The 24,328-nt window shown below is 45.8% G+C and overlaps 2 protein-coding genes across 2 annotated transcripts; one reads left to right on the forward strand and one right to left on the reverse strand.

The window, feature by feature from the left end:
• Nucleotides 1-15,165: 15,165 nt before the first annotated feature.
• LOC124671157 (probable carboxylesterase Os04g0669600) lies at nucleotides 15,166-17,166 on the reverse strand. The gene is made up of 6 exons (XM_047207571.1): nucleotides 17,001-17,166; nucleotides 16,865-16,917; nucleotides 16,081-16,204; nucleotides 15,877-15,998; nucleotides 15,651-15,758; nucleotides 15,166-15,549 (listed from the first exon to the last, which is right to left on the reverse strand). The coding sequence occupies exons 1-6, from the start codon at nucleotides 17,164-17,166 to the stop codon at nucleotides 15,427-15,429; spliced, it is 696 nt and encodes a 231-aa protein (XP_047063527.1). The 3' UTR covers nucleotides 15,166-15,426.
• Nucleotides 17,167-21,989: 4,823 nt separating this feature from the next.
• LOC124676243 (cytochrome P450 99A2-like) lies at nucleotides 21,990-23,856 on the forward strand. Its single transcript, XM_047212318.1, has 2 exons — nucleotides 21,990-22,906; nucleotides 23,062-23,856. Exons 1-2 carry the CDS (start codon nucleotides 21,995-21,997, stop codon nucleotides 23,710-23,712), a joined length of 1,563 nt encoding a protein of 520 aa, XP_047068274.1. The 5' UTR covers nucleotides 21,990-21,994; the 3' UTR covers nucleotides 23,713-23,856.
• Nucleotides 23,857-24,328: the final 472 nt, after the last annotated feature.

The raw sequence follows: 24,328 nt of genomic DNA on the forward strand, positions 1-24,328 counted from the left end.
GCCACCTGACCTATGCACAGTGGGAAGGTGTTGAGATATGTGCCGCTTGACGTTTACCGCCATGGCATACACGTAGCTTATTAAATACGAGCCTCGATCGGCTCTTCGAGGTTGTCTTCATGAGATGAAGCTCAGGCGCAAGTCCACACGATAATCGTGCGAAGTGTACGATCGGACTGAGTGGTCCTGCTTGATCAGGCTAAAGCTAGGCTGACCTACTACGATTTAGGAGTTTTCTGCATAATCGGAACATCCTACTAGTGATTGAGCACTGGCGACCACCTTGCGTAAAGTAGGCCCGAGCCCTAGACAAGGCCTAAAAACCAACACGACAGTTGATCTCGGAACATCTGTCTAAGGCTAGCAAACTACACCCTACGGCCCCTTGGATCCTTCAGCCCGTTTGTAAGGCCTAACTATACAGATATTAAACTAATCCTTGAAGAACAAGGAGCAATCATAACGGATCGGATCTACTAAATAATGATCAAGCGAGGTGCATGCCACCAAGATAGGTGTAAGGCGCATTTAAATATATCTAAGAATTGCACGGCGATAGCATATGATCGATGAACAATGCTAACCCTAAGACATCTATGATAACCTCGATTGCTGGCGTCCATCAAAAAGGCTTGACACGAGCAGCGCATGAACGAACGAATAGACGTGTACTTTGCCCTAGATGCTTAAGTCGAGTCTAGGCTTGTATTTATGATCTTACCCGGAAGAAGCCCATCGAGACAAGGGAGTTGGCGATGCGCCTAGATGGTTTGTGGTGAACGTGATTTAGCCCATTATTTATTTCATAAACCCTAGATTCACATGTTATAGTCCGTGGGCTTTCTAACTTGTCGGAACAATCCCAACTTGGGCGACGAGCCCAAACTCTACTTCTAGCGAACAACGTCTCCTACTATGTTGAGATACACCGGGCAAACTAGCCCAAACTTTGCATACAAAAGGCGTCGTTCACGTATTCCCCTTCCATGTATATTCTTCCATGCCCATCTTCACATACGCGGCCCCACCTGCTGGTCCGATTCAAGTCTCGGTGATAACACATGCCCCACAGTTTTGGAAATGACAATTCCAAAAATCACTTTCTGCATTTCTTCGTGGGTCATGTCGTAGGGAAGCGGAAATAGCCGCAGTATCCTTCGTCATGATGCCTTGCCTTTTCCGCTTCTCGCGTGACTGGCATTTACACCATTGGACACCACCTCCTCGGGAAAGCTGGCAGCAGCATTGAATCTCCACTATATCCCTTTTATTTACGCTATTCCTAAGCAGTTCGTTCCTTCATCCCGCCCATTAGCACTCCAAAAGCCCTCCTGTACCATGTCTTCTTCCTCCTCGCCTCATCGGGTCTTTCCTTAGAATCCTCCTCCGCGGCGGCCGGAGTGGGACGGAGAGCCCATCGGCCAACATCATGGCCGCCCGCCAGCCAGGGATGGACCGGTCCACGACTTCTCAGTAAGTGCAGGGACGACAAGTCCTCGGCCAGAGCGAGGAAAGTGACCTCTGTCGCCAGAAGCGGGAGACGGAGGAGAGGCGATGACGATCGCTTCTCATGTGATGGCTTCACCTTCTCAGGAGGAGGAGGAGAGGAGGAGGAGGAGGACGACACCTCCTCGCGACGAGGCAGAGTCGATATGGCAACCGCGCTTACAATGGGGAACCTCAGCGGCGCCGGCAATGGCGACAACGTGACCCAGCGAGAGGAGCGGACAATAGAGGCCCAACCAAAGCGACTTATTAAGCTAGCGATAATAAAACTTACATGAAATAAGCCGTGACAATGGCGGCAACAATGACAACAAAGGCGATATTGACGATAGATAGGACCCTTAGCATAGGATCAGTAATAGTAGATGGGGCAATGTATCCCCTAGTACCTCCTTTTGAAACAATCAGCTCTTTATGTGAAATCCTCTTTATCGATGAAGAATTTCCCCAATTAGATTTTGTGATTCCCTCAAGCTAATTTAAGCGGAATTCCCCATCATCTTGACTTTAATGATTGTCCACTTAGCCAATACTCAATGAGCTAGATATTAACGCCATAGGTCCTTCACAAGTTTATCCATTCAACTCTTGATGACTTTGAAATCACGGTGGATAATGTAAAAGACCCTTGCCTTCAAGAGAGCCGCCAAATTCCTCCCACGGTACAGTGATCCTCTCCTGCAAGAACTCACCATCTTTAGCCGAAGGTTGCGGCGCGGGACCAGCGGAAGTGACACCCCAATCGGCCTCTAAGCAGGCTTGCTCTGTCCGGGCCGGCTATGCCCGAGCCTAGGATTCAAGGCGAGAATAGCCGGTGAGGGCGCGCAATTGAGGCGAATGGACCCAAGCTCGGGCAAATCACGAGAAATCCATCATCTGGAAACCAACCAGATTTGCCACCATTGACCTCATTCTTCCATTGAAAGCGGATATAGTGAGCGAAACATCAGCGGCTTAATAAGCAAAGGTTGGGTCCCAAAAAAGAAAGGCCATCGCGTCTTGAACCGCGCGTGAAGCCAGATCCACGTAGTAATGCTAAGTCAGTAATTTGTGCATCGAGTGTGTGTCTTAGCAATTTTTCTTGGCCCATTTTCCTATCGGCCACTCCAATACTTTCACGCACATGTATCGCACATGTTCATCGTCAGTGTAGGCCAGATGCAACGATGCTTGCGGATATCGCTCATAATTAGCCAAGGCCAACGCACTTGAACATGTCGGCTCCATTAGGACCAATGTTGGCTTCTTCGACTCTTTGTCGGCCGATGTAACCATTGCCCATGAGTGAGGATAAATTTGACGATTCTTGGAATCGGCCTCCATGTTGATCGAATCGCTCGATGAAGGTTTTGCAATGTTCCTTCATAGATCTTGGGTAGATCCATGGATCGGCATGTGTATTGTCCATAGATGTTGCTCTTGTTACACGGTCGGGGCCGGTGGATAAGACCGGCCTTACCCCGTCCTTCGTCACGTCGATACGCTGCGATCGTCCAAATTGATGCTGGTGGCTCTGGCTTTGATGTCTCCCAAGCGTTCATGCCGGTAGATTTGAGTCTCGGCTGAATCATCGGCGTGGACCACTTCTGCTTCATCCCCATCATTTGTATTAGGCATTGGTGCATCGTGGATGCAAGGGATGCAACGGGATTGGCATGGATCCAATCTCTCCCTAGTAGAGACAGCGCAAATTGCTCTTTAACATCGTGATAAACGTCGTAGGGACGGTTTTCCTTCCTGCGGTCGGATCCACGTTCGGAACACCTTGTCGTCGAGATGCTTGGCGGGTTGAAATCGCTCGGCGCATCACGTTGGTTTGATCGGTCAGGAGCTGGGCGTCCCAGCCCAGAAACGTGGCATGAGTATGGCATAATGTTGGTACGCTCACGGTGTCACGACATCTTGTTGGCAAGTGCCCATTGATGTAGCCTCGCAAGTACGAGGCCTTCGGATGTCGTAGCTTCTTTCTGCGTGGCTTCTCCAAAGATAACCCAGGCGTGGGCGCGATCAGTTATTGCCCGGGTGCTTAGTAATCTGCGGGCACTAAACTCGTTGGAAGGATGAACACCATGTTTTGTGCAGTATGATGTCTCATCATGCTTTTGTACGGGGCGCCTCTTTCCTTTGTGGCCGGGCCTTCTTAAATCGAGGAGTTATTTGAATTTTAAGCGCGGTCCGAGGCGCCCACCATCAACGTGTGCGGGTATAACCTTTCGGCTTCCTCCAAGCCCAGCGTCAGTCGCTGAACCCTACGCTTTTGGGAACGGGCCCGAGCCATCGGGGGGCACCACCTTAGCGATGATACTTGTCTTCTTCTCATCATCGTCCTCTGGTTCTCGGATGCTTCTACCGAAAGCGGACTCGTTCTTGTTAAGGGCGGGAGAGGCCTAGACGTTTGAACACGGACACGTTGTTGCATCCTTCTTCTTTTGTCTACATTACGGGCCCGTTCATGGAATTGTAGGCAATCGGCTCATTCTGAATCCCGGTGTACGAAGAGGGCAGTCCCGGTGCCTATCCACGTCGTCTTGCTCTCTCGACTTTTCCTTGGTGTGGCGCTCATATCTCTCCTCGTCGCGATCATCACAAGCCGGTGTCTCTGGCGTCCCTAGCCAGGCGATCTCTTCTCATCGCCAAATGAGTTTGTATACGTCGGCGTTGTGGTACGTGATCTGACCCACATGCTTTTGTTGAGGGAGGTGATCAGAGAGAGGTCGGCGATATCTTACGTTCCTCACTTCTCCTGCGTGATGTAAGCGCTTGCCATCGTGGCCCGGGCCGATCGCGTGGAGCTGGCTTCCTCTGTGTCCTTGCTATGTGAAGGCAGAGTTCTGCCCTCTGTCTCGCGTCCTTACCGGTGGTGCCCGCAGGTCCTGCCATGTTGGCATTGCAGCGAGAATCCTGGCTGGCATTCCTCGTTGGGATCGACATTCTTACTTATCAAAGATACTACGATACACCCCCTATACTTGTGGGTCATCACTGCCCTCATCTCCGTCCTTACCAGAGTGGTGCCCAGGTCCTACCATGTTGATATTGCACGAGAATCCTGGCTGGCACCCTCCATGGTAAGTGCACTCCACCATGTTAACGGCGGGGAAGGGGTGTGTGTCGACCTTCATGGCGTCCGGCTAAAAATTAGACGCCGTTGTTCTATCGCCATTGGGACTCGACGACGCCACACCCTGCAGTCGTTGGTGGCGTGGGTGAACGTGTTATGCCACTTGCGTATGGCTTTCCGTTCGGCTCCCGCACCGTGGGGATCTTGTGGCCTTCGGGTAACTTTAGCTGCTTCTCCTTGAGTAAGAGGTCGAAAATCTGCTCAGCTTTGGTCACGTCGAAGTCAAACCCTTTTGGAGGACCTTGTGGCTTAACCCATTTACGGGACACGGGGCTTGCCCCCGAGTCCATTCAGCCACCGCTACCTCTTGATCTCCCGCAGCACCTTCATCTTCATCTGCCTCAACCAGGACCACCGCACGCTTGAATTTATCTTGGTATACATCTGGGTGGCGTTGTTCATATGCTGACAGCTTCTGCACCATGTGCGCCAGTGAAGGGTAGTCTGCTTGGGAGGCCACGTCCTTGATCGATGATGAGAGACCCACCACCGCCAACTCGATCGCTTCTTTTTCAGTCACATGAACCGAATAGCATCGGTTCCTAACGGTCCCGAAGCGCCGGACGTATTCCCGACACTGTTTCCCGCGCTCGTCGTACTTGTGCTAGATCGGCAATGCCAGCCTCGGAAGCCTCTCGAGTGATATTGCATGTGGAACTGCTCTTCCAACTGCTTCCAAGTCCGGATTGAGTCTGGTGGCAGCGATGTGTACCACCCGAAAGCCGATCCTGTGAGGGACTGTGCGAAGAACCTCACGCGCAGCTCGTCTGATGCTGAGATCGTGCCCAGATGTGCCAAATATCGGCTCACGTGCTCGATGGAGCTGGAACCATCTGATCCATTAAACTTGGAGAAATCAGGGAGCCGATATTTGGGTGGTAGCGGGATCAACTCGTACTCGTTGGGGTACGGCTTGGAATAGCCGATTGTCCTCCTTTTCGGCATCATGCCGAACCGGTCTTTCGAGATTGTACTGATCTGATCCGCGGTGATGGCTGCAGGCGTCGAACTCTGAAGATTCGCCGGGGTGGCATACTTAGCCAGCCATGCTTGCTTTTCCAAATCTGAGCCAACTGCAAGAGCTGGGCTCTGGAGGTTTGTCGGGGTGGCATACTTAGCTAGCCACGTCTGCTTCTCAAGGTCTGTTCCCGAAGTTCATCCTGCTGTTCCGGAAGTCCCTGCTGTTGCAGCCTGGTTCGAGAGTGCCCGGTTCTGCAGCTCCGGCACGTATGCGCACGTGTATCCGTGAGGGATCTCCTTAGGCGCCTCATGCAAGAATTGGTAGTCACTAGGGTCACCACCGATCTTGTAGACGACGTATGCCGATGAACTCAGCACTCCACGGTGCTGCCAACACGAACGGCAGCGGTGGACGGGCCTCGGAGTGGCATCTCTCCTTGGTGAGTCCCCGAGCTGGTCCCGACGGAGAATACCGATGGCTCATGATTTCCCGGATCACCCGAAGAGCGACACGCTCCAAAGTGTTCACCGAGGCTCTCGGAATGGCGGTGCAGCGAATGAGCCACCATGAAGTTAATCTCCCGACGCAGAGACCCGGTGCGTTCTTCCGACGGGGCGGATAGGTCCACTCCATCGAGCGCGCTTCAGTGAGAACCCTTTCCACCTGATGTCATGTGAGCGGGTTCTCGTGAAAAGAGCCGATGAGGTCGGCTTCGAGGACTCGCTTGATCTCGTCATGCTTCTTCTTGAGCTCCTCGGCCGGATCCTCGTACTTGATCGGAGTGCCTTCCGCCATCTCATATGTAGATGGCGATGCGGTTGATGTCGAAGATTGTCCCACCGGGCGTGCCAGAATGTGTTGCGGTCAGAAACCCACCGGCGAGCAGCGACAGGCAACACTGTAGAGCCGGGAGGCTCCCAGGACTGCGGCTGGCCCTGGTCCCTCCGAGCGACGGCCCGCAAAGACTCGGCACGCACGTCCGATGCTGATGCAAGGCGTGCCACCCGACCTATACCTGGTCGGAAGGTGTTGGATGTGCCTCGCTTATTTTCCTGCATGGCATACACGTAAACATTAAATACGAGCCTCGATCGGCTCTCGAGTTGTCTCGTGAATCGGCTCAAGGAGCCGATCCACCCATGATGCGTACGAGGTGTACGATCGATGGTGGTCCTTCTTGATCAAAATAAAGCTAAAACGACCTACTACGATTTAGGGTTTTCACCACATAATCGTAACATCCTACTCGTGATTGAGCTCGGCGGCCTCGCACGGTGATCGTAAACCGACCCTAGACAAGGCCTAAAAACCAACACGAGGTTGATCCTCGGAACATCCTCGTCTAGGGCTAGCAAACTACACCCTACGCGCCACTAGATCCTTCAACCCGTTTGTAAGGCCTAACCATGCGAGATATTAAACTAATCCTTGAAGAACAAGGAGCAATCATAACGGATCGGATCTACTAAACAATGATCAAGCGGGTGCCGCCCTTACACCCAAGATAGGTGTAAGGGCGGCTAGATGCCTAAGGGTCGCACGACGATAGCATATGATACGATGAACAATGCTAACCCTAAAACATCTATGATAACTATGTTGCTCGCCATCAAAAAGGCTTCAGTACGAGCAACGCATGAACAACGAATAAACGTGTACTGCCTAGATCGCAGGCAGCATGATGCTTACCCGGAAGAAACCCTCGAGACAAGGGAGTTGGCGATGCGCCTAGATTAGTTTGTGGTGAACGTGATTGTTGTTTATTTCATAAACCCTAGATACATATTTATAGTCCGTAGACTTTCTAACGTGGGAATAATCCCAACCGGGCACGAGCCCAAACTCTATCTAACCGACACGTATCCTACTATGGTACAGATACACGGGCAAACTAGCCCAAACTTTGTATACAAGGCCGATTCATGTACTTCTTCCATGTATATTCTTCAAGCCCATCTTCAATCGCGGCCCACCTCTGATCCGGTCAAATACTGGTAATAACAGTCGTCTTCATCAACACCGAACGTGTGACCGAGTATGGAGGTGCTGCCCGTTCGTGGCGCCGTGATCAAGATCTTCTACGCGCTTTTGCAAGCGGCAAGTGAACGTCTACCGCAGCAACAAGAGCCTCATCTTGTAGGCTTTGGAAATCTTCAAGGGTGAGTCTCGATCATCCCCTCGTTGCTACCGTCTTCTAGATTGCATCTTGGCTTGGATTGCGTGTTCGCGGTAGGAAATTTTTTGTTTTCTATGCAACGAATCCCTACATAGTTCATCCTTGGACTACGGGTCCATAGCAGTAGCTAGATGGTTGTCTTCTCCTATTGTGCCATCATGTTTAGATCTTGTGAGCTGCCTATCATGATCAAGAGCATCTATTTGTAATGCTTCATGTTGTGTTTGTTGGGATCCGATGAATATGGAATACTATGTCAAGTTGATTATTGATCTATCATATATGTGTTGTTTATGATCTTGCATGCTGTCCGCTGCTAGTAGAGGTTCTGGCCAAGTTGATACTTGTAACTCCAAGAGGGAGTATTTATGCTAGATAGTGGGTTCATGTCTCCATTGAATCTGGGGGAGTGAAAGCAACCCCTAAGGTTGTGGATGTGCTTGTTGCCACTAGGGATAAAACATCAATGCTTTGTCTAAGGATATTTGTATTGTTTACATTACGCACAATACTTAATGCAATTGTCCTGTTGCTTGCAACTTAATACCTGGAAGGGGTGCGGATGCTAACCCGAAGGTGGACTTTTTAGGCATAGATGCATGCTCGGATGGCGGTCTATGTTCTTTGTCGTAATGCCCTAAGTAAATATCATAGTAGTCATCATGATATGTATGTGCATTGTTATGCCCTCTCTATTTGTCAATTGCCCAACTCGTAATTTGTTTACCCAACATGTTATTTATCTTATTGGAGAGACACCACTAGTGAACTGTGGACCCCGGTCCATTCTTTTACATCTGAAATACAACCTACTGCAATCATTGTTCTCTTTTGTTTTCTCCAAGCAAACATCATTTTCCACACCATACGTTTAATCCTTTGTTTTCAGCAAGCCGGTGAGATTGACAACCTCACTGTTAAGTTGGGGCAAAGTAGTTTGATTGTGTTGTGCAGGTTCCACGTTGGCACCGGAATCCCTGGTGTTGCGCCGCACTACACTCCTTCACCAACAACCTTCACGTGATCTTCATCTCCTACTGGTTCGATAACCTTGGTTTCTTACTGAGGGAAAACTCACTGCTGTACTCATCATACCTTCCACTTGGGGTTCCCAACGGACGTGTGCTTTACCGTCACAAGCACTTACACATGGACTAACAGAAGATTTGGTTATAAACCTGTGTTTGAAAGATTAGATTGTTGCTTAGTTAATGCTGAATGGTGTGATGCTTATCCTATATCTAATGTTTAACATGCCTATTATTCACACCCTTAGTGATCACGCTGCTATTCTTCTCTCTAGGGATGGCCCTATACGAAAAATCAAGCGAACTTTTAAATTTGAAAATTGGTGGCTCAAGGAAAGCGACTTCCAAAGTTGTGCCAAAGGAGATTGCCTCTTAACTGCTAACAAACCTTTTTCCACTAGAATCAAACACCTTGCAGGAACTCTAAAGACATGGTGCAAGAAAAAGAAGCCGCTTAATCTGGAGATTGATGACCTCGAGGAGCAAATGAAACAAATTCAGATGAGGCCGATTCATCAGCAGGACCAAGCCCTACAAATGACTTTGGCTAATAGGTATGAACAATCTTTGACCAAGCTTACAGACTTCTACATGCAAAGACCTAAGAAACATTGGGCAAAAAATGGAGATAGAAACACCTCCTTCTTCCATAGGGGGGTCATTAAAAGGAAAAGGAGAAACACAATTGTCTCTGTTAAAGATGAAAATGATGTCGTTCATTTTATGCCTGACAAAATAAGCAACACTTTTGTGAGTTATTTCAGATCAATATTCGCTTCTACAAATACTAACAATGGCAGGCCTTTTATTGGGACACAACTCCCACAAGATACCCAAGACTACACTTATAGCTTACCAGATGAACAAGAAGTCTGGGAAACAATCAAGGAAATGAAAAGAAATGCATCACCAGGTCCAGATGGATTTAATGTTGAATTCTACATAGCAACTTGGGATTGGATTGGTAAAGATGTAATTCAACTAGTAAGGAACTTCTTCCAAACAGGTATCATGCCTTCTCACATTAATGAAACATATATTGCTCTTATTCCAAAAAAAACTGGTTCCTTTAGTTCCAGCCGATTACAGACCTATCAGTTTGTGTAATGTTATCTACAAAATTATTGCCAAATGTCTTGCCAATAGACTTAAGCATCACCTGCCGGATTACAAGTTAAGCTTTTATTAAAGGTAGAAGGATTAGCAACAATATTATTATTGCTCAAGAAATAGCTCACTCTTTTTCTTTAGGCTCTTGGAAAAACAAATCCTTCATGTTAAAAATTGACTTGGCTAAGGCGTTTGATAGATTGGAATGGGATTTCATTGTCTCCGCGCTTGCACGTAAAGAGCTGCATGGCCATTTTATTAATTTAATTCACGCCTATGTTTCTTCGCCAACATTCTTTGTTGTCATTAAGGGTCAGCCGTTTGCCAAGTTCAAAGGGAACAGAGGCATTCGACAAGGATGCCCTTTGTCCCCGTACTTATTTGTGCTTGCCATAAATGATCTTTCAATTGCTTTACAGCTGTCTATGTCTCAGAATAACCTTACAGGTGTAATGCTTGGACCAAAAAGTCCTGCCATACACTCGCTTCTATTTGCAGATGATCTACTCATATGTGGAGAAGCTACATCTCAAGAAGCAACGCGGATGAAAAGCATCTTGCAAGATTTTTGCAGACGATCAGGGCAAACTCCAAACTGGAGTAAGTCAGGTATAATTTTTAGCAGACATGTCGATCAACCTGCAGCTCAAGCTATTACCAATATTTTTCGTGTTCCCAAAATGGATAATAATTTCATTCACCTTGGACACCCTCTTATTCTGCCAGCTAATGATAGAGCTTCAGCTTACAACTTTGTGCTTGACAAATTCAAATCCAAACTTAGTACTTATAAGGCGGACAAACTATCACATGCCGCCAGACTTGAACTAATCAAATCTGTTTTTGCTTCCATCCCAGTTTATTACATGTAAATATTCTCTTCTCCAAAAAATTCATTTCTAAGCTCACAGCTATTATTAGAACCTTCTGGTGGACAGGAGTTAGAGAAGAACCAAATGCAAAATCCCTCTGTCTCGGAGCTTGGAGAGACATTTGCACTCCAAAAAATGAAGGTGGTCTTGGTACCAGGAATCTCCAAGCTATGAATCAAGCTCTCATCCTTATGAATTCCTGGAGAATTGCTGATTAGCCGAACAGCTTTCTACACTTGGTTCTCAAATCCAAATATTTCCCTGATACATCCATTTGGCATCCAAATTCAAATACCCCAAAATCAGCTTTCTGGGCGTCCAATCTCAAATGCCCCAAAATCAGCTTTCTGGGCATCCATTCTCAAAATTCTTCCCATCCTCAAAGCCCATTCCTTCTATCAAATTACTCAAGGAAATATGTCAGTCTGGAGCACACCTTGGTTTTCTGGTTGGAACCATATTTATGATGCCTTAATAATACAACCGGAGGGATTCTCTTACCCAGCTCAAGTGAAGGACCTTTGGAAGCCAAATCAGCATGCTTGGGATGAGCATCTTATTAACACTCTTTTCCAGGAACCAATTGCAGCTGAAATAAAAGAGCTGTTATTATTTAGACACCGGAGGAAGATATTCTTTGTTGGAAACTAACTCCTAATGGTAAATGCAACACTAAAAGTGCCTACAGAGCTTGTCTCACTAACTTGCAGGAAAATGGCGAACCAAGTTCGAGAGAGGTTGGTCAAACAACATTGCAATTGCTGAAGAAAATATGGTGCAACAAACAGGTAACACCAAGGGTACAGACCTTCGGTTGGCGACTGCTGCGTAAAGCGATTCCCACTGGGATGCGAGCAGGTAGGTGCTCCAAACATATTAGTAAACTTTGCTCGAGATGTCACCTTGAAGAATCAGATTTACATTTATTCTTTACCTGCAACTTTGCAAGAGCTGCTTGGTTTACTCATCCTTGGTATATCAGAATAGATCATTTGATTCTCAATACTAATTCCCTTACTGATGTCATCCTTAGATTGTTAAACATTAATCATCCACATGCAAATCTTTCAAATGTCTTAAATTTTATGTGGTGCTTATGGAAAGCCAGAAATGAAAACTTATTTAATAGAAAACAAATTTACCCAATTCAGATACATCATATGGCACAATCTATTATGCAAAATCTAGAGATGTCTGATGAGTTGCGGGAAGACAAAGATAGAGAACATGATGGTAGCACAAAGTACCAAAGTGCAACTCACTTGAAGATGCAACGACCTAGGAACCACCACCTCCAACAAGATTCTTATATCCAAGATTTTACTATTCTCCTTTGCAGGGTACCACAATCAAAACAGCTCTTCAACTACGTGGACACAAGATTTTCTCTGATGCATCTTGGAAAAACAACAATACTTCAGGAAATACAGGTGCACACGCGGGAATTGGACTCTTTCTTCAACTCCAAACGACTCAGGCCAACTGCAAAGTTAGGATCCAGACATCAACAAATCATATTTGATCGCCACTGCAAGCGGAAGCTTTGGCTCTGATTTTTGCAGCAAAGATTGCGAACTCACTGGAACTTCAAGGAGTAACATTTCTGACGGACAACCTCACTCTTGCAAAGGCTGTAGCAGCAAGATCCATCGCTCACGAGCAGGTTCCGTGGCAAATCAGGAATGTCATAGCCTCTTTCAATCAGGTCACCACTCATCTTCAAGCGGCCATATACCACATCAACAGGAATCTCAATGTAGAGGCAAACGAATGTGCACACAAGGCTCTAGAAAATACAGATTCTGAGCCTATCTTTAGATGCAAATGTTCAGCTCATTGCAATAGCCCATGTCCTATTTACACTTCTTTACAGTCTATGAACATGACAGCTGCACTATGTAATTTGTGATTGAGCTGAAATGAAATTGGCGCCCAAGCGCCTCACCTTGTTCAAAAAAAAAAATGCAACCGTAGAGAAGGAGGCACCACATGCAATACATTTAATTAACACGAACACAAAAAACATTTTTACATAATTAGTTGACCCATTCATTAATTGGCTTTGTTTTCTTGGTACCCGAAATATGAGTTTGTGGCTTATATACAAAAACAGAGGGAGCATATTTCAGATTTGCAAACATATGGACGAATCTCATATCAAAATGATTTGAAAACACAAATAAAAATCCAAACAATATTGAATAGTACATTATACAAGTAGTTCATCATTATTACATGAATATCTCTTCATCAAATTGCACACAAATCAACTCACATACATGCATAGTTTATCACAAACACTTGAAGTTCATCCACAAACACACGTAGTTCATCACATAATTTAACGACGTCCACCACTCCGTTGTTGCCCCTACCATCATGTTCACCAGTCTTCCATTAGATCGTCCATTGACTGGGCCACCATGTTTCAGGCGCTTGTTCTTGTGCGCGTGCAATGCAAGCACCATGGCTATGTCTTCTTTCTCTTCAATTTCAAACTCTTCGTCGGACGTCGTGTAGTCATACGAGCTCGAATTCATCTACAACAAGAATTATCAAACAAATATTGCAAGAAAAAGAAACAAAATTAGGATCGTAGTTATATTCAGGACGTGGCTCGTGTGAAAAAATGTTAGTTCACAAAAGAGGCGTTCTTTTTTATATACTTAGGTGCTAAAGAGACGGGACTGGAGCCAAGTCCTTGGTCTTTGGTGCCCCCGATCAAGACATACGCGTGGGAGTCAAGATCCCCTTTTTTCTATCAATTTGTCACAACCGACAAATCAACTCCAACAACTAGAGTCTAGAAGGAGTAGCATGCATACATGTACCCATCTTATATTGATTTTTAGATCTCAGGGCTACGGCCCCATTCCTTATGCCACTAGAAATAGTTTTCAAAAGAAATTACTTGTCTGTCGCAATGTTATGCATGTTTAGTATACTTGCAGGAAACAGTTTTATTAATCCCACGGGTTGATTGGAATTTGACTCTGATTTTTCACTAAGGATGATGGAGGCAAAGTTCAAGGCGAGGTCCATCCTGACCATGATCATATCCTCTTCTTTATCGAAAAATGATCATATCCTCTTCTTTTGCCTAATGGCGCCAACGGGCATCCTCATCACGGGTATATAACAAAAACAGCCTGACGGTGTTAGTAGTCGAGGGCAGTATCAACTCGGTGGCCCTTGTCGACTTCATGGCCAACAAGGTGCAGAGCAAAAGGAAGCTGCAGGTCGGCATCAATGTATGCATGCTCGGAGCAGGCGTAATGTTGATGCTCGCCATATAGGCGTAGCCGGCTGAACATCAAACATTTTTGCTTAGGACGTTGTCAGTTCCAAGATGTCAGTGCTATCTAGAATACTTGGGCGGTACAACTACCGATAAACAGACTATTTTAAATGCTTTTGGTTTCATCCAGTATCTCAAAGCCTACCAGTATAGTGAATGGGAATGGGAAGTAACGAAAGCCTAACATGGCACATTTGTAAGGATTATCACTTTTAGTCTATAAAGGGTTTTGTTTTCAGGATGGTTCATGCAGGCGTGCATATATAGAGGATATAGGATAGAGGATAGAGGAGGAGTCTTTCCAGAAGTGTGAGCTTGCATGTTAGTTTGGTATTCATTCACACAATATGTTGTTTCGGTGGTTATTTTAAAACTATAAATACAAATTGCACTCAAAAGGTATGACATGTTATCTGTGCTTGGTGTCAGTTGTGAGTTAGCAATGATCTATAGGGTCCTAACAGACACACCATAATGAGCCACATCATTTAAATTAATAGTTAGATTTAAAATTAATGGTTATGATTTAATGGAAGATATTTAATTGCATAACAGTGTACTAGTTCCCATTTCACACATTTTATATCTAAGGACTACCTTTAATACATGTCCATGGTTTTTCTTTAGACATGGACCCCGTTTAGGGAACAGATCCCATACGAATAGGCTAGAATCCGATTAAAAAAGGTTCTCTATCTGGAGAAACCCATGGGAACATAGGAAAATATATGCACACTATGTATCTAGCTAGCTTCAGACAAGGGGTATTGGCATTTTTGAAATAAGTTTTAATGTATTTTAAAATGTTTAAAAAATGAAAAAAAATGTGCGCGTACATCTCGTAGTTCTATATGCTTACAGATTAATTTCACTAAATACTGATATATTCTGTGTTGTGCACAAAAAAGGAAAAAATTATGCTACATGGAGAGCCGCAGACAGACGCTAAAAGAGGTCAAATAGGGAACCCTTACCGTGGTTGTTTGCTTGACATTTAGAAGAGAGAAATGTACATGACAGATAGTGGTATCAAGGACAGATTGCTCTGTACGATTACAGAAATTAGTAAATTGATTGACTTGAAAAACCATGCTAGATGAGCCACTACCATGTGGGCCCAAGACCCACTTACATATGACAGTTAAGCAAAGCATCAATGCTTGACAGAGCGAAGTCCTACGCCATACGGGCACACTAATTGAGAGCAAACTGTATGTCAACTAGCAGTATCATAAACCTTTCACTGGAACACGTTCCAAAGCATATTCGTGTGATAAGATGAGCTAAAATTCTGCCATTCAGATCACTGAAGTGGTAATTTATCGCCTACAGTAGCTAGTGGAAATCTTTGTTGTCAAGATGGCGACGTTGATCTTGCAGCTTCAGTTCCTTGAGAGATCCCTAGACGCTCCAGTATCCATTGTCGAAAATACTGGAGCTCTTCATCCACCAGAGAATGTCCAAGAGCTGGATAAGCCTGGCAACATGTTCAGAAAAAAATATAGTCAGAGAAGGTTGAAAATCAAGCTCCAATCTGGAAATTCATTTCTAATGGCTTCGAGCATGTTTCTGGACCACCTTGAATTCGCAGGCCATACCAAGCTCTTGGAGAAATGCACACCCGGATTGCCCAGCTTCAAACAGTACCAGCCTGTCTGCCATCCCATGGAACCATAAAACTGGTGTCTGCAGGTTTTGAAGAATTCAGGGCTGAGATAGAAGAGATCACACTTGCAAGAGGACCCTGCTATGAATTATTCTGTTTAACTATGGTTGCAGCCATGCAGGCCTTGGCTGTTATTACCTTTCTGGCTTCAGGCGGCACCTTCTCGGCAAATGATTTGCTTAGAGGAATTGAACCACTGAAAACAACACACCCACCTAGAGTTTGGGGATAGAGCAGAACACTTGCTATGGCGAGAGCACCTGGCATAAGGAAATGAAAACCACAATTCTATCAGTACTATCTTAAAAGCAGAATTGACAGATGCAGATTTCAGTGCTTCACCTCCTTGGCTTAATCCACAAACGAAGATGTTTGTAGGACTCGTCCCGCCGGCCACTTCTTTGTTTATCATCTCGCGTACATGCTCAACGGCTTTAAGGACCCCCTTTTCATCTCTAACAGTAGTCTAACAAAGTTGTAACAATGAGCATAGTAAGTAAATCATATTGTAGCAAAAAGTACTGTAAAGGGTTAGAAAATTAGGGTCTGGTACAAGGATACATAAGTGCTAGACCATTAGAGCAACAACCCACCCTATTCAGTATCTCAAATCTGCAGGCACTCTGCTTTTGTAACCACTAACTTGTACAACGATGTGTGATGTCCTTGAATGGTTATGAGGATTCTAAAAGGGTTACTATTGTGCTGCAAGAGGGTTATTCTAGTGCAAAGTGCTAAAACACTTGCTCTATGAGAAAATGATGTCCTATTGTTCTAAATTGACTTGCAGCATGTATACTAAACCTAAAATTCTTATTTATCATGCTCAAAACGAGCAGTAGTATTCACTTGTCCTTTAGCATTGCCAATTCCAGTTTACTGAATATTTGCTGGACTGGAAGCACTATACGAGTCTACGACTATGCTGAAACAGAAGTTTGAATTAACCTATCTTGATTTCTGACGCATGCATACGAATACTCTGCACCGCAGAGCGCAGCCTCGGCAAATAACAGCAGCTGGCATTTTAGCAGTATCAGAAGAAGCTGCGGAGCAACAAATTTAGCTGCAGGATAAGCAGCAGCGAGCGGCTATTGATGGGGTAATAGAGGGGGAAGGGAATTACAGCGGTTATAGGAACCCCCGGGATGCCGAACCAAGCAGTGATCACCTCGTCACCTGCAACAAACATCGCAACTGAAATCGATCACAGGTGTTCCCCCTCCCTCGAGTCGTGAGCAACATTTGGTCAGCGCACGTACCGTAGCAGGCGATGGGGGTGGTGGGGGCGGTGGGGAAAGACAGGCGGAGCTCGGGGACGGCGGAGAAGTAGGGGGCGACCTGGGCGCGGCTCTGCTCGCCCGTCTCGGCGGACCCGTGCAGCCACAACACAAGCCCGCGTCCCTCCGCCGCAGAGGGAGGCGCCATCCGAGGGTCGGGTTGCCGATCGATCGGCGGCACGGCACGGCCGGCAGTGCCGTGGTGCCGTGGTGGTTTATGCTGGTGAAGATGGATCGCAACCGCCGGCACCCTCTCTTGGCGTGGGCCTAACTGACGAGGTGTAGGTGGAGACTGACTGACGGACGACGAGTGTGCGAGGCGTGCCGGTGGCCGCGCGATTGAAGAGTATCTTTTTTTCCCCATTTTCTTTGAACGTGGCGCGAATGTGCGATTGAAGTAGCCAGCACATGTTTTTGTGTGACCGATCGATTTGGGAAATCCGGAGTCACATGTTACTGAGAGTAGCTTTTAATCCCGGTTAGGATCATCTTTTCCCGGTGCGTCAAACAAGACGAGGGTTCAAAATAGACCGGAATTGACAAGTTCGGAGTGCCGAATTTGGAAATTAGGAGTTGGGGGTTCGATTTAGCTTTTGATACAAGTTCAAGGTTTGTTTTAAGATTTTTTTGTTTACCTTACAAGCCCCGGCCTCCCATGTGGGGACGGCTCTGGAAACACCGCATGCGCGAGTGACGCTGATAGACGACCGGCGGGGATCCGTGGGAGGTGTCGCCATGGCCGCCACCGGTGGTTGCGTTGCCTTTTGTTACTTGTCACTGGCGAGTGAGACACACGGTTATGAAATGTTGAAATCTTGCTTAGGCTAAGTTATACCTACCATATTTGCATCAGTATGACAAAGATGTGTCCGAGTTTGGCTACAAAAGTATTAAAAAGTGCTCAGTGTAGTTATTCTCTTGATTATTTACATAATTATTGTACATTACAAGGTGAAGTGGCAGAATCAAGCAACCCGAGTTTGGAGGTGGACAAACATTTCATTCCCAATAAATTTGAGTGTCTCATAGAAACGTCCATGTCCATGATAACTAGGATGGTCACCACCTTCTTCGAGAGTATCGTCATTGTCCCAACCACTGGAGCTAACACGGAGAGATGATATGCCAATAAAAGGTTCACGGTCCTTCCATGTCGGAGAACGTACCACCGTTTAGGAAGGGATATCACCGTGTCACTAGCAGATGCCATCGGCAACTAGTTGAAAGACACTCACAATGTATGACATGAAGAAGCTTGCATGGACCAACTACTAACAAAGAAGGAGAACACATTTCCTTCTGGCTTCTTTGTTTTTCTCCACTATCACAAAGCTCATCAAAGTACTTAACACAGAAGGAAAGAAATGTAAGGCTAGCATGGCACATTCGGGATGAATCTCGCTATCGATCTACATGTAGTTTGTTCTCTACCAAGTTCTTGAGAACATAGATATATATAGCTTAGAGATGTAGTTATGAAAGTATGAGTGTTCATGAGTTTTGTATTCACGCATGTTGTTTTATTGATCATTTGACAACTGTGAATAAAGATTGCACTCACAAGGTAAGAAATGTTATCCGCCTCTTGTGTTAGTTATGGCGCACACGCACACACACATGCACCATCTACTGCGGATTGCATTTACAGAGCCTTATGATTAACAATGTCGCTACTAGTGTCTTACTTTTAATAGGAACATCACCTCCCTTTGCCAAGATACTCCGTTTATGGTGTCAAATATGGAGGAGGGTAACCTCCTAGCTGTACAACCCCACATGCCATATCTTGACTAGAGTTGTTATTGATTATGAGTTTATCAAGTATGATTAAAACATAGAAATATATATATCTATTAACGCACATCGATTGATGCACACACAACTATACATTATTCATTCTTCAAAGTTCAGCATCCCAACAATTTTGACAAGAAAACAAAACCTGAAACCTTATGCATCCGACAGTAACTTCACTAGACAACCACTAACCATATTGACTAAAATAAACAAAATAAATACAACTCCTAAGATGAGTCTTCAAGAAGGAAACTCCGCACGTGTGCTGATGACGATGATTCTAACATTGGTTTTCTTCAATGATGTTGTGTGAAGTTGACCACACAATAGTTTTCCCCCTTAGGGATGTTGGTGGAAATGATCGTTGTAAGTATTTGATGGTTTGGAAGTGAAAGTGAGAGAGTTTCGTCACACTCTATCGACTATGGTCAACGAGGGAATAACAGAGAACCTAGAATTATATCTATAATCACGGGAAGACCCTTAATCACTGGTGAACTCCGGCTACATGCTAATATAGGAGGACCTTTGGTTGTTACATGGTGTGTGTAGAACAACATGTCTTTTTTTTCTATTTAGGATAGTATATTGCTTAACATTGACAACAACACCGACGAACAAATTGTACAATACATGAATGCCGGCAACTGAAGAGCATGTATGCCTACCAGTGAATCTACCAAATGATATCTAAAATTGACTATGACACCTAAGACTAGTCACAATGGTAAGTATCATACACTAGTATCATGGACATGATACTAGTTTATGTTACCACCCCATAATGCATAGATCATATGTTAGTATCATAGTGCCATCATATTTAATGTTTTGTAGAATCTCAATGCAAATGTGTGTACATGATGTATTTTTGATTAACTTTTTTAGTTTTACATGCTATGATACGGTATCATATTATGATACCACTCTTATCTCTCACCTCATTAATTAGTATGCCACCTCAGATTATTGCCAACATGGTATGCATGATACTACTTATGATACTTCCATTGTGGCTAGTCTAACTGATCACCTGGATTAACCTGTCCAGCAGCCATGGTTTGCATGCACCTTTATTTGACTCTGCCCATACATATATATACTACAAGGACATTATCTTAATCTGGTTTTAACTATGCTTGTGGTGATTCCAAACTCTCCTATAATATAAATCTTTATATTACTCTCCATTTATTTTCAGTTTTAATTTACTTTCTTTTGTTTTCAAATTTGTTGTTCTTAGTTCACTACTACTTTAATATATTTGGTTAAATACAGTAATTCGGTAGCAACCTACAGAATATGCTATTTCCAAGTTTGGGTCTGAATATGGCTACACTGATAACATATACGCGGTTGTGTAGTTCCAAGTTGTAGATCTTCTCTGGACAATACTTCAGGGATGAATTTGCTCTTGTTTTGTACTGCAAACACCCTGATGTGGTGCGGGAAAATCCAATCATCACCGAGGTGCGGATCGGGGATGGGGTGAGGGGGAGACGAGCGAGCAGTCGGTCGGCCGCTCCACATCTTGGGGTTAAGAGGGCGGTGGCAGGGTTGAGTGGGTGGTGGCGGGAGGTGGCCAGGGTGGGCGGTAGTAGTCAAAGAGCATCAGAGAGGGATCTAAGGGACATGATGCGATGAGCAGATTTTTAATCTGTCTACGCAAATATTGATAGCGTAGCACAATAAACCTACGCTACCAAGAGGAACTTAGTAGTAGAATACCCTATTTTTGGTATGCTGCTAGTATTTTGGGACCGTATGGACCCCTAGGTCCCAGTTACTCGTGGCATGTTCCATGCGTACGCTAGTAGTATGATTCGACACACCCAGATTTTGCACGCTACTAGGAGCCGATGGGTGCGAGAGGTAATGCTGCTCGATGGCTTTCACTCACTGAGTCACGCGACCGTGATGGGATAGCGATGTTGATTAATCGGCTAAAAGTAATGTTGGAGATTAAATGATGTGTAATTTTAGTATTGCTGTCTAAAGTACCGTCGAAGAGAGCAAGAGATAAATAGTATTTTTCCAAATAAAAGAGGGGGCAAAGAGTGGAGTTATTGTATAAGAGTTTTAAAAAAAGCTGAATTACCGACGGAAAATGAGCCACCCACGAAAAATACTGAAGGATACTTATTGTGGAGAAGTGATAGTTGCAAAAAGTGTGTGGAAAAACTGTTGCCAACTAATGTAGAGTAATTACCATCGGAAAATTACGACCATAAAGTTGTGTCGGAGAATTACCCGCCAAAGTGGAAAAAATACTATTGCCAACTGATGAAGAATTATGGTTGAAAAATTACGCACCTTCAAAAAAGTACGAAAGTATAATTACGATCAAAAAAGTACGGTCAGAAAGTTGAGTGGACGAACGACGATCGAGGGATTAAAAAAGGAATGTAAAAAAGTGTTATTGCAAGCACGAAAGTTATGACCCAAAAGTTGTGTCGAGAAATCACCACCAAAAAATAAAAAGATGTATTTTAAAAAGTAACTATCTAGGAGTAAAGTACGTTACACTGGGTAACCACCGAAAAAAAATAACGATCAAAAAGTTACGGAACAAATCAATATCAAAAGATAGAGAAGAAAAAACGGTAAATAAAAAGGTTGCACAACAAAATTGAAAAAAAGAAAAGAAAAGGATAGCACCTACTTGGCACGATGTGATTGAAATATATACTACCTCCGTCTCAAAAAGGATGTCCAAATTCAAATTAGTGTATAGATACATCTAAAATTTGACAAACCTTTGACACTCTTTTGTAGACGGAGGGAGTAATAGTAGCTCTGGTGCAAGGAGGCGTGGAACACGGAAAGCTACCTTCCAATTTTTATATATGTACAGATATATAGATGAGATCTCATAATAGATAGATAGACTTGTTGTGTTTGATACTGTAGATGATTTTATCTTTTAAAATTTTGATGACTTTATTAGATTTATTATAGACAGTGACTCAGCCCATGTTGCCCCACGCCCCCACCAGGACAAAACTGAGGCGTGCTAGAGAGGACAAAGATCTGGTCGGAACTCGGAAGCGTGTCCAAATAACTCAGATTATTATGTACGTTCGGCATCAGCGCGCAGACCGTCCACATAACTCGGAAATATTGACTACTAATAGTGCGGCTGCAAGCTCCTGCCTCCCGATTAAATGAAAACCATTCTCATGGAGCTAAACGCAGCCTCTCTCCTCTCTGTCGCTCTCGTTTCACTGGCGATTCTTGTCTCCGTATTACTTGGCCGGAGATCCACACCAGATTCCAAAAAGAAGAGGCGGCCTCCCGGTCCACGGCGTCTCCCCTTAATCGGGAACCTCCTCCACCTCCTCACGTCGGAGCCGCCGGTGGCTCTCCGGGACCTGGCGAGGAAGCATGGCCCGGTGATGTACCTGCGGCTGGGCCAGGTCGACACCGTGGTGGTCTCCTCGCCGGCGGCCGCGCAGGAGGTGCTCCGCGACACGAACCTGGCCTTCGCGTCGCGGCCGAGCTTCGTGGCCACGGAGATCGTCTGCTACGGGAACCTGGACGTGGCCTTCGCGCCCTACGGCGCGTACTGGAGGACGCTGCGCAAGATCTGCACGGTGGAGCTCCTCAGCGCGCGGAAGGTGAGGCAGTTCGCGGCCATCAGGGACGACGAGACCCTTGCCCTGGTCCGAGCTGTCCAGCGCGCCGCGGCCGGCGGAGGCGGTGAGCCGGTCGACCTCGGCAGGCTGCTCATGTCCTGCACGAACTCGATCACCTCCAAGGCCACGTTCGGCGAGGCGTGCGACGCCGACCTCCAGGAGCAGTTCTTGTCCGCGATCGCGGTGGTGCTGGAGCTAAGCAGTGGGCTCTGCGTCGGGGATCTCTTCCCGTCCCTGCGGTTCGTGGACGTCGTCACCGGGCTGAGACGCCGGCTCTGGCGAGCGCGCCGGCAGCTCGATGCTGTCTTTGACGAAATCATCGGTAGGTGCGAGGCGCGGCGAGAGGGGAAGAAGACGGCGGCGGCCGATGACCTTCTGAGCGTCATGCTCAGGATCAAGGACGAGGGGGAGCTTGAGTTCCCCATCGGCACCACAAACATCAAGGCAGTCGTGGTGGTAAGTGGTGAAGGAAGGCCGTATCTTTACTCTCTCAATTTATTACTACTTTCTGTTTTTGTTTTTGTTTTTGAAATGAGGCAAATACTCCATTAATTAAGAAAGAAGATGAGAGAAAAGGTGGTCATATTATTATTGATTTTCAAATCTCATAGGATTTGTTCACCGCGGGGACAGACACGACTTCATCGACCGCCGAGTGGATCATGTCGGAGCTCATACGAAATCCAGAGGCGATGGCGAAGGCGCAGATGGAGATCCGACAAGCATTGGAGCATACGAGCGCACAAGACCACGAGGGCTGTATGGACATGTTGCCCTACACAAGGATGGTGATCATGGAGGCATTGAGGCTGCACCCGCCAGTGCCGCTCCTGCTCCCCCGTGTCTGCCGGGAGACCTGCGACATCGGCGGGTTCGAGGTTGCGTCGGGCTCCAGGGTCATGGTCAATGCGTGGGCGATGGCGAGGAGCCCCATGCACTGGGGCGAGGACGCGGAGGAGTTCAGGCCGGAGAGGTTCGAGGATGGAGGAGCGCAAGACTACAACGGCACGCAGTATGAGTACCTGCCGTTCGGGAGCGGCAGGAGGATGTGCCCCGGCGGCAACTTTGGTCTAGCCACGCTCGAGCTCATCACGGTGAGGCTTCTCTACTATTTCGACTGGAGCCTCCCCGCTGGAGTTGGGCCAGATGAGCTTGACATGGAGATGATCGTTACCGGGACGGCCAGGAGAAGGAGCTCGCTGCATCTCGTACCGTCACAATATAAAATTCCAGTGATGGAAATTCAACCATGCTCTCTCTAGATTGAAACCCAGTCTGGCCGTAGGATCCAATACTTCCACATCGGCAATGTACTGAACTTATTAAAACTTACGACCCATGCTGGTCGGCTTCATTGTTAATTGACTACTTTATTATGCAACGCTGTAGTGGTTGGGCAATCACGATCAAATAATCCATTCAAATTTCGGTTTTCGCTACGTTCACAAAAGATGCTGCCCGACGAATATTCATAGAGTTTTTTTTGTTTGAAAACTACTCCCTCCGTTCGGTTTAAATCGACGCGAGTTGTGCAGAGAAAATAGCTTTATGCATGTACATTCCTCGCGTCAATTAAACGTGAACAGAGGTAGTAATATTCATAGAGGTTTGATCGAGTTGCCTTGCAGCATGTGCAACTGCTCGATAATAAATGTTTAATGATGACTAATGATCTATATTGACTAGCATGTGTAATCTAGCTGGCTCATTTTTTAAAGAGTCAATTCCTGTTTTTACCCCCCTAATTACCCCATTTACATAATTTTCATTCTAATTACCCCATTTAGCAAAAGTGCTGCCAACTTGTACCCCTTTTAATTTTTGTACCTCTATGTCATCGAACTAAAGAGCATCCACTGCTATCCCACCAACAATACA

Source organism: Lolium rigidum, chromosome 7 (assembly GCF_022539505.1).
Source record: "Lolium rigidum isolate FL_2022 chromosome 7, APGP_CSIRO_Lrig_0.1, whole genome shotgun sequence".
NCBI classification, from domain to species: Eukaryota; Viridiplantae; Streptophyta; class Magnoliopsida; order Poales; family Poaceae; genus Lolium; species Lolium rigidum.

Excerpts from the sequence above, each read along its gene's own strand:
- LOC124671157 (XM_047207571.1), bottom strand. The coding sequence starts at position 17,166 with ATGGCGCCTCCCTCTGCGGCGGAGGGACGCGGGCTTGTGTTGTGGCTG. Across the intron at positions 15,999-16,080 it reads TTGTGGATTAAGCCAAGGAG|GTGCTCTCGCCATAGCAAGT; the intron begins GTGAAGCACTGA and ends TCCTTATGCCAG. Across the intron at positions 15,759-15,876 it reads TGCCGCCTGAAGCCAGAAAG|ACACCAGTTTTATGGTTCCA; the intron begins GTAATAACAGCC and ends CAAAACCTGCAG.
- LOC124676243 (XM_047212318.1), top strand. The coding sequence starts at position 21,995 with ATGGAGCTAAACGCAGCCTCTCTCCTCTCTGTCGCTCTCGTTTCACTG. Across the intron at positions 22,907-23,061 it reads ACATCAAGGCAGTCGTGGTG|GATTTGTTCACCGCGGGGAC; the intron begins GTAAGTGGTGAA and ends CAAATCTCATAG.